At 38.2% G+C, this 10,154-nt stretch overlaps 3 protein-coding genes across 6 annotated transcripts; 1 reads left to right on the forward strand and 2 right to left on the reverse strand.

Annotated features, from left to right (window-relative positions):
• Positions 1 to 64: 64 nt before the first annotated feature.
• LOC127245279 (DEAD-box ATP-dependent RNA helicase 22) lies at positions 65 to 3,005 on the forward strand. 2 transcript variants are annotated; one of them, XM_051266060.1, is made up of 8 exons: positions 65 to 367; positions 790 to 1,068; positions 1,145 to 1,267; positions 1,363 to 1,763; positions 1,887 to 2,211; positions 2,300 to 2,452; positions 2,547 to 2,601; positions 2,699 to 3,005. In XM_051266060.1, the coding sequence occupies exons 1-8, from the start codon at positions 65 to 67 to the stop codon at positions 2,773 to 2,775; spliced, it is 1,716 nt and encodes a 571-aa protein (XP_051122017.1). In that variant the 3' UTR covers positions 2,776 to 3,005. The 2 variants fall into 2 exon arrangements, with proteins under 2 accessions (XP_051122017.1, XP_051122018.1); XM_051266061.1 differs by having other exon boundaries at positions 2,717 to 3,005.
• A 135-nt stretch (positions 3,006 to 3,140) lies between these two features.
• On the reverse strand, positions 3,141 to 6,451 carry LOC127245282 (uncharacterized). 3 transcript variants are annotated; one of them, XR_007837424.1, is made up of 5 exons: positions 5,896 to 6,449; positions 5,595 to 5,807; positions 4,707 to 4,901; positions 4,071 to 4,227; positions 3,141 to 3,245 (listed from the first exon to the last, which is right to left on the reverse strand). XR_007837424.1 is itself a non-coding variant. In XM_051266068.1 (4 exons), coding segments are annotated over exons 1-4 (831 nt in total). In that variant the 5' UTR covers positions 6,367 to 6,451; the 3' UTR covers positions 3,829 to 4,226. The 3 variants fall into 3 exon arrangements, 2 of the variants coding, with proteins under 2 accessions (XP_051122025.1, XP_051122024.1); XM_051266068.1 differs by lacking the exon at positions 3,141 to 3,245 and having other exon boundaries at positions 3,829 to 4,227; positions 4,756 to 4,901; positions 5,896 to 6,451; XM_051266067.1 differs by lacking the exon at positions 3,141 to 3,245 and having other exon boundaries at positions 3,829 to 4,227.
• A 211-nt stretch (positions 6,452 to 6,662) lies between these two features.
• On the reverse strand, positions 6,663 to 9,071 carry LOC127245540 (UDP-glycosyltransferase 74B1-like). The gene is made up of 2 exons (XM_051266502.1): positions 8,373 to 9,071; positions 6,663 to 7,539 (listed from the first exon to the last, which is right to left on the reverse strand). The coding sequence occupies exons 1-2, from the start codon at positions 9,045 to 9,047 to the stop codon at positions 6,805 to 6,807; spliced, it is 1,410 nt and encodes a 469-aa protein (XP_051122459.1). The 5' UTR covers positions 9,048 to 9,071; the 3' UTR covers positions 6,663 to 6,804.
• Between the last annotated feature and the right edge of the window lie 1,083 nt (positions 9,072 to 10,154).

Below are 10,154 nucleotides of genomic sequence, written 5' to 3' on the forward strand. Positions count from 1 at the left end.
GGGTATTGGATTAAACCTCCCTAAAAACTCTTCTGCAAATCCTAGAATCGACTCCATCGAGAAAATGCTTGCGCAGCGTGCGTTTTCCGCGCTGAATTCTCGCAGAACTTCGTTGTATTGCGCACCATTTCCGAGCATTCACTCGTTTGCATCCCTCAAGGTGCTGTGTGTTTCCGCCCTCGAGAGCTCTCGCCTCCATAGAAGGAAGAAACTCCGAGCTTTCGGGACTGCCGCCGCTGTACGCCATGGAAACGATGTCGATATGTTCTTGGCGGACGAAAGCGTTTCTTGGAGTTCACTTGGAGTTTCAGATTTCATATCACGCTCTCTATACGATGCTGGATATCAGAGACCCTCTCTAGTCCAGGTTCTTCAATTTAATTTGCTTTCTTCAATTGAATTCGATTTGCAATCATTGCGCCTTTCAGGAATTCCTCTTTCACTTTAAATCCCCTTCCAATCATCAACATTTGAGCCTATGAAAGTTATCTCCATTTTCTTCTTGTGAATTGAAAACCTCTGTGGCTAAAGTATAATGCTGAAATTAGGATGAAAAGCTTCGGAATTACATGGAGAGTTTGACAAAAATTCTATATACTATTTAGTTTTCGATCCGTTTAATTAAATTGTTAGTATCATTTTGTATACCTAATATTAGAACTGCCTTTGATTTCATCGTTAATGACATCCCTAAAATTCTGCAAAATGTATTTTCTGTATTGTATTTGCTTTATTCGATATCGATAACCTTACATGGAGTGAAGATTTAATGTTGTAATTGCAATTTAGGCTGCTTGTATACCGGCAGTTCTTGCCGGAGGGGATGTGGTGATTGCAGCAGAGACAGGGAGTGGTAAAACTCACGGATACTTGATCCCTGTCATTCAGAGGCTATTCGGAATGCAAGAAAATGCTTCGGATGATTCAAAACCGAAGCTTCAACGCCGAATCTCTCTTGTTCTTTGTCCTAATACAATGCTGTGTGAGCAAGTTGTTCGAATGGCTAATGGCCTTTGCGACAACACCGGCCAGCCAATTCTTGGAACCACTAGCCTCTGTGGTCGTCAGGTATGAAACTAAACCGTATTTATTTACTTTTGAATGAGAATTTTGAATAAGCAAACATCTTGTTGATCATCTGCAGGGATTCTCGGTTAAAGAACCGGATGTTATAGTGTCGACGCCAGCCGCGCTTCTAAACTATCTCTATGCAATTGATCCTGAGAAGCATAGACGAGCTGAGTTCATACGATATGTCAAACTTGTGGTAATTTTCGACTCAAGCAGCTGTTTTTTGAAGTTTTGCTCAGCGAAGACTACAAATTCTGATTTATCTCCACCTCGGTTTTAAATATATGTTAGGTTTTCGATGAAGCAGACCTTCTTCTATGCGGGAGTTTTCAGAACCAAGTAATTCGCCTTATAAACATGCTTCGATTCGACGAGAAACAGCTGTCTCGGATGCAGAGTGAAAGTGAAGGAGCACAGGATGCTGCTTGTTCTTCGGCGAAATCGTCTGATACTGAAGAGGATGTCGAAGATACGAATGGCGAATTGGCTGATGACTCTGGGACAGAATCGGAAGTTCGAAACAGAAAAGACTGGAGGAGAGTGAGACAGATATACAATCGAAGTAAGCAGTACATTTTTGTTGCAGCGACACTTCCTGTGAACGGAAAGGCGACTGCCGGGGGGATTTTGAAACGGATGTTTCCGGATGCCAATTGGGTCAGCGGGAGTTATCTTCATCATCAAAATCCCAGGTTCGACGTTCATCGATATCTATCAGAATCGTTCTTTTCTTCATGAAGTACAAATTCAATTTTCATTACAGTTTCGTTTGCTCGTGATTGTTGGTTTCGATTTGGCCGTTTCATGTGCTTCAGGTTGGAGCAAAAGTGGGTCGAAGTCACACCGGAAACACAAGTGACCGTGCTCATCGATGCTGTCAATAGCGGATCGAAAGCCGACGTCGATTCCGGTTCTGGAGTCGTTCGAACAATGGTGTTTGCAAACACCGTCGAAGCTGTCGAAGCCATTGCCAAGATTTTGACGGGAGCCAACATCAGATGCATGCGATACCATCGCGACATCTCCCCGGACGAGAGATCGGAGAACCTTGTCGACTTCCATCGAAACGGCGGCGTTTTCATTTGTACCGATGCTGCTGCCCGCGGCCTCGACATCCCACATGTTTCACATGTTATTCAGGTACAACTTCTCAACAATTTTGCGTATTATCAATCTTGTTTTAGTTTTCTTACATGATTTTTAACATCGCACATTTATTGCCCGACAGGCGGAGTTTGCGACTTCTGCAGTTGACTTCTTGCACAGAGTTGGCCGCACTGCCAGAGCCGGTCAGCCCGGGATCGTTACAAGTCTCTTCACCGATGCAAATCGAGATCTCGTTGCTGCAGTTCGTCACGCCAAAACGATGGACTTGCCTGTGGTAAATACGTTTCGATTACATGATTAAAATTTTCGTACTTCGGCTTGAAGAACTGATTCTGGAATTCGCTTAATCGATCCTGCGATCGTTTCAGGAAGAGGCATTTAGCAGAAAGAGAGGTTTTCGGAACAAGATTAAGAAGAAGAGAGGTAAAGCTACGCTTTTCGTTACTTGCAATTTGCAGCATCGGTGGTGTTCGTCAACAATACAACAATTTATTTATTTATTTATTTTTTTTTTTTATAGCAAAGCGATACATTGCAGGGGCAATAAGCGACGACTCCGTCGTAGCTCCCCTGACGACGGCTTCGAGGCGTAATTGAAGGTGTAATCTCTGTAGTTTGTGAATTCTAACGTTGTCGAGAGGTCTATAAGTGTAATAGCTCGATACTCATGTAAATTAGGATTTATTTTGCGAGAAGCTTGGCTAGTTAAAGGTTCGAATTTAAGCTCTAAAATGGTAGCAGCCATTTTGTTTTGAGATGATCAAGTGTATATATGAATGCTTAAAACCTCTTTTCCTTATTGGTAATAACACAGCCATGACTTCTCAAGGAAACATGGATGTGTTTTTTTTTTTTTTTTTTGTGGATTTTAGTTTTTTGGTTTGTATTTTTTAACAGGAAGAGGTTAAAATGTTGAATTTGAATAGTTGCATATATATATATATATATATATATATAAATAAATGTCAATAATTTGTAAAACTTAAAGATACATGGATTAAGTTTAATACAAGGAGAACAACAGGTCATCAAATGTACTTCAAATGTGTTATCGTCATTGTCTGAACCTGTACTAATTTAACTTTAGTCACATATGTTTTCCAAAATATTTTTACTATGTAACCCACACATCCAAGATCAGAACTTGCAGAAGAAACAACTCCAATATGCAATTATTTGAACTTTCAAATTTATCTTTTAAGGACATCTCATCATTGAAAAATAGAACAAGAGTTGTAGGACAGCAATCATAAATGAAGAACACACATCATTTGCAGAATGTTAAGCCCATAAGGACATAAGGACACATCCTTAGGGTGTGTTTGTTTGGGAGTTGGAATTTGAATAGTAAAAATTTTGAATTTGAATAGTTGTATGATGTGATATAAATAGGTGTTGAGGTGATGTTTTGAATGTAAAATTAATTTTTAGTATAATATAAAAAATGAAAAATAGGTGTTTGAATTGATGTTTTTGAAGAAAAATTGGATGAATAGTGGATTGAAAATCCAATTCCCCAAACAAACACACCCGTAGGGAACTGCTTCCTTTGATACTAACAGAGGATGATCTCTACTTTGAAACCAAAAGACTTATCCTAATTCTCCCAAGAAAAATAATTGCCAAATGTACTCACAAATATCACAACTATCAGCAGTAAACTAGATCTTAAATTCAATTAATGGGCCAACTATCTTGTCAAGATATCACATTGGAGTAGCCAATATATTTTCAACAAGATAGTTGTTAAATCCAGTGGAATTATTCTGAAAAGTATATTTTTCTATTCCAGTATCATTTCTAATTTATGCCAATACTGCATATATAGAGATCAAACAAAGATTTCTGATACCAAATTAAATTCAAATAATATATGAAAGGTGATTGCTTACTTTAGCAGGATTCATAGAAGGTCCTGTGTAACTGGAACCCGCCATTACCATAGCAAGAAGAGGGCTGCAAAGGATATGGTGAAAGTCGAAATGCCCCTCTGCTATTGCTTCAAAGATGGGCCATCAAGCATATGTTTGCCATAGCACCACCAGCTGCCTGTCAAGCAAAGGATAAACAATGACATTGTTTTAACAATAAATGTTCAGAAAAAATGCGTCGAGAACCAGTGAGTTTAGGCCATACAACGCCCACCGGGTTGTACAGATAAACAAACACGCACTCACTAATTTATAGGGGTTACTGGAAAACAGGAGAATCGATCCAAAAGTTTAAAAATCTATTCGATGAAAAATATCCAATTTATACACTTTGAACGTATTATTCATTTGAATTGAATGGAGCATTCATTCAAGTAGAGGATTGTTAACTTTTTTGTGGAACTGAACAAGATTACTTGGAAAGTCCAAACTAATAACAAATCCTCTATAACATTTAAAAGTTCTCTCAGAAACATTAGGGAGATCATTCGGATATGACTCATTTGGAAGAAATTGGTTATTAGATGGTATAAGTTTAACAAAAACAACACTCCTAAAGATAGCAACATAACTTGCCAGTATGGAACTTTAAATTACCGTAGCAGAATAATAGCAAATTTGAAGTAGAAAATTTCATGGGAAGTACTAGGATATCTTGGCATTCTTCAGGGATTCGCATGTCACCACACCAGCTGCGGTTCGCATTTGGTGGCCCATGCCAAGCATTGCAACACACGAGTCATCTGTTTTTAGGTGAGGTTGTACTAATTCCCAAATTTTTTTCTTCTGAACCTGCAGCATGTCAACACATACATACGAAGCACAACATGTGAGACGACATCCAGCTTTATAACACCAATTAATTATCCGGGTAGATAGAGTTAAGTAATTTTATACTGTTTCAAGAAGTTAAGACTTAAATTCCCTTGACAGTTCACTACACTTGAAATATTCATCAAATAAGCAGATGTTACTCCTGATCACATTAGTAATGCACTGCCATGCAAGATGTCTACCATCCAACCGTGATAAGTCACCCAAACTCCCCTATTCATTAAACTTCAAGTATATTTTTTTTATTTAAAACAAACCCATACTTCTGTTGCTCACATACATTATTTTGCTCAATTTTAACACAGGAAATCAAACAGCAACTCAACGTGGCTTCATTTGTTTATTCCTTCCTGACAATATAAATTAAAATGATGGTATTCTTCCTCATCCAAGTTCATCTAAGTTGCCTTAGTTTAATCTTTTGAGGAGATGGCAATAATCTCTTACAAAATGCTTCAACAGAAAGGGCAATCACTCAGCACACAAGCTAAGCAAACAGTTAAATTTTAATTGATAATATCTCAATTAACTGTTGGGTCTTGGGTTTTGATCACGAAAAGTCTATCACCCCATTAAACAAAATACTACTGGGTAAGGAATAAGGCTAATTACATAAAAGAGTAAACAATGGCATAAGTTAAAAAGATTTGCCTGGTTTGGAGAAGCAATCTCAATCTGAGGAGGATAATCTTTTTCATCTGCCGAACCAAACCATACCCTTTCACCTGGGACTGCACCCGCGGGTGGCACAAGGAGCTCCACATTCTCATGTGTGGCATCAGAAGCTGCCATCAGCATGCCAAAAGATTTCACACCACGCATATTTCTAGGCTTTAGATTAGCAAGAACAATTACATTTTTATCCTGCGAAAGAATTGTTAACACCTCTATTAATAAGAATACACTTGTTTTAACATATTAAGAAGAAGACGAAGAAGAAGAAGAAATGAACCTGGAGAAGGTGAAGGGGAATATATTTGACTAAGCCACTGCATATGGTTCTAGGCTCGGGTTCACCGATGTCCACCTCCTCGACATAGAGGGTATCCGCCTCCTCGTGTCTCCAAGCCTTGAGGATTTTCCCGACCCTTAGATCCAGAGCATTGGCCGCTTTCCTTACATCACTATCGATATCATCCCCACCCAACGTAGATTCTACGGTATTTTGCATTTCATTCACCGTGCAGTAACATGACAAGGGGAATCTTGTGCTATTACTAACACATGGGGAGAGTGAGGGAGGTAGGAGATGTGTACTTTTGCTTCCACAGGGTATCCTACTGCGTCGATGATTGTTGATCAGAGTGAATACGCGTCGGCGGAAACAACATTGAGATCTCAATCTCAAAGAGGGGAAGAAGAAGTGAGAGGCTGTGATACAGAAACTAGCACTATTAGGTATAGCAGCAGCCGCGAATGCCATTGGGGTCGAAATTAGGGTTGGGTCGGCTGGCTAATTGGGGATGATGATGACGATGACGATGATGATGGGTTCATCATCCTGGTCCTCTACCCAGAACCTTCTATACCATCCAATTGAAATATGCCATGTGTCTTTTTCTTTAAAAGCAAATAATATATATTTTAATATAATACAAATCGCATGTGAACTAACCGTACATATTATAATTTTAATTGCAAATAGCATACTGTTAATATAATACATATACAACACATGAACTAACAGTTATTTTAGCACACAACATACTTGTATATAACTGTAATTGTTATTATTAAAAAAACAACATATATTTATTATACATATAATGTATTGTGTGTAATAATAATAAATTTACAAAATTGGTAAAGACAATTTTGAATTTACTAAAAATATAAAACGATAGAACATATAGAACCTTAGTTAACAAGTTCCCTTATCAATCATCAATTCCTTAACAAACTCATCAATTGCCCTGTCTGAGCTTCCCCCTTCATCCATGGCTGCCTTGGCCAAATCCTTCCATTTTCTTACATTCTTCCTAATAACCAAACTCTTCTCTCCCTCCGTCACTTCCTTCAAGCATCGAACCAATTCCTCTCTTCGGACAATTCCAAATTCGTCCTCCTTCGCCCGAACTCCGACCCCCCAAATCCCCTCGATAAATTTCGCATCCGTCATTTGATCGGCCCATTGCGGCACCGCCACCATTGGAACGCCGAGTGACAAACCCTCGAGCGTCGAATTCCACCCGCAGTGCGTCACGAAACACCCCACCGCCGGGTGGGCTAATATTTCGAGCTGATTGCACCACGGCACGATCATACCCTTCCCATCGACGGCCTCGGTGAAACCTTCCGGAAGTTTCTTGAGCTCGGTCTCTCGGACAATCCAGAGGAAGTCCGAGGGACCTTTTAATAACGCCTCCGCTATCTCGGCCGTTTGGTCGGCCGTTAACGACACCATGCTGCCGAATGAAATGTATGCCACCGATGCCGGCTCCCGGGCTCCGAGCCAAGCCGTTAACGGCTCGGTTAGCGGCTTCCATAAGCTCGCGCCGTACCCTTTGTCCCCCTCGATTCTTCCGTCGAGATACGCCGACGGTACCATCGGCCCGATCAGCCGCGCCGGCCACTTCTCCGCCACGCTTTTTGCCTCCTTTATTTCGACGTTGAGATTGGATGCACAAAATTAGTATGTACGCACGTAAATATTAGTTTTTTTTGTAAAAAAATAATAATATAAAAAATAAAATAAAAAGTCATGTTCGATCTTTAATTGATGGTTGATTGTGTCATACATTATTTATATATTCCCACTGACTTTGGTCATAATGACTCTTTTAGTTAGTGAAATGCTATTTTAGCTATCTCTATTTCCACACATTTTCCACACATATAATATATACATATATACGCATGTATGTATAGTATATACAGGGGATAGAGTGCGTTATATATACAGAGGATAGAGTGCGGTAATGGGACAAACTATTCAGTCAGTTATTTATTAGTTAATGTAGATTAGTAAGTTATTAACAATAAATTATGATATTATTTTTTTATAATTTATTTTTTTATTTTTTGTATAAATAGTATTGTTGGTATTTAAATTTTTTTATTATTATATCTCATATATCATTTTGTAAAAAATAAAATTTTATATAATACAAATAAAAAATATTTATTTATTTATAATTAATTTAAAACTAATTTTATAAAAAATAAAAAGTTCTAAATATAGATAAAAATCTTATTTTTAAGAGAACGATAGAAATATAAGAATTGTAAAAAGTTAAAAATTTAATTAAGTTTATTTATATTTATTAAATAGATTTAAAATGAATAAATTTACTAAAGATAGAAAATATCGAAAAATATTAGGTTGAATATTCGATTACCTAATATTATATTATAAAATATCGAAGTATTTTTTACAATTGATGAAATAAAATGTTATATTATAAAATATTAGGTTGAATATTCGATTACCTGTCCTTCTAATGCCTGGAAAGAATTATCGAACACGAAATCAGCCCGATCGAGGTTAGAAAATTGGTTAAGTTTCATAGCCAGGTACGCCGGGTAGCTTTCGGGGGCCCGGAGGAAGCCGGGGAGGTCGCCGGAGTTCAATTCCGGCAATCCAGGGAGCAGGAGAGGCTTATCGCTGACGGCCACCGGCAACGACAGCGTGCCGCCGTGTATGTGGCTGAAAATTGCGCAGACGGCGGCGGAGTTGGTGAAAAACGCGGCGGCAAGCAGGCGGTGCCGCCTGGCGACGTCGAGGGCCCAGGGGAAGAAGGCGTCGTAAATTATGCAGCGGACAGGGTGATCGGTGGATTCGTATTTTCCGATGATGTCGGAAAGGGACTTGGAGCCGTTATGTTTGAATGAGTTGAGGAAGTTGCCCTCGTTCCGGGCCTGAGCAAATCCGCCGTCGTCGAATCCGTCGGAAATTGGCTCGACGGCGACGGAGGGGGCCCGGATGAAGTTGGTGGTGTAATGCGTTGTTGCGACCGTCGGCCGGAGGCCTTTTCCGGCGAGGCGCTTGGCGAATTGGAGGAGAGGGTTGATGTGGCCTTGGCTTGGGTAGGGAAGGATGATCACGTGCGGACATGCTGCATGTTTATCCATTTTACTATTCGATTCGATATTCGATTCTGTCATTAAATTTTATAACACACACGCTATTTATATATAGTAAAGTTAAAAGAATAAGAAAAATCTAGATCTAATAATACTTAGAGATTCAACGGCTGAGATTGAATCTTGATGGTTAAAGGGCCGAACATAGAAATTGATTTTTAATTGCTGGTCTTACTAATCATTAGTAGACAATAGTCAATAGATAAGAAATTTTGACGTTGGAAAACAAACGTGTGTGAATTGAGTCGATCGAGGTCGGGCGATTTTTTAATTTATTACGGCGACGGCGACTATGTCGGTGTTGCATTGCCAAAAGGAAGGATTGGATGTGCGGAGGAGACCTGTCTGTCTGGTCGGGATTGGATGTGTGGAGGAGACTATATGCATATTACCGTTTCTGGTCGTTCTATGTAGTAGGTTATTGTTTTTTTAATTTTATTTTAAATTTTAAATTTAATTTTTTTTAATTTTAATTAATATATTTTTAATTATCTATTCTTTATATTTATTCTAAATTTTTGCATCTACGGCAAGATTTTCAGAATGGAACAGAATGAATAATAATAATAAAATCTGTGAAAACACCGACAGAATACAAACGTGGAATCAGAGATTGGGATTTGTGGGACAATGGGACGTCAGTGAGATGACGTCATTAATGACGCGGGAATGTATGATGTCTGTCATGGTCGTAAGCACTAACGGAATTAGCTCTGAAACCTCGGGCAGCAAAATATCTGTTACGTGTTGTCTTTTTTTTTTTTTTTTTTTTTTTTTTTTTTTCTGCAACAGAATAACAACATAAGGAGGGTATGTTTTTCTATAGGTTCGAAAAAAATTTAATTCGAGTGTAATATTAAAATAATACTCCCTCCGTCCACAAAATAATATTCTATTTTTTTATTTAAAATTTTCAACAATTATTGTTTTTTTTTAATACGAATTTTATATTTTTACCGTTCATTCATTTATTACTTTTAATTTCTGTCATACAATTAAGGACAAATTTGTCAATTCATAACAAAACACAATAGAATTTGAATAAAGGAAATATATGATAGAATGTTTTATTAATAAAAAAAAAACACAGGACTTAAATAATAGACACCTAAATTTAGTGTAAAAAGA

Source organism: Andrographis paniculata, unplaced genomic scaffold (genome assembly GCF_009805555.1).
Source record: "Andrographis paniculata isolate CXL003 unplaced genomic scaffold, ASM980555v1 Contig22END, whole genome shotgun sequence".
Taxonomy (NCBI): domain Eukaryota; kingdom Viridiplantae; phylum Streptophyta; class Magnoliopsida; order Lamiales; family Acanthaceae; genus Andrographis; species Andrographis paniculata.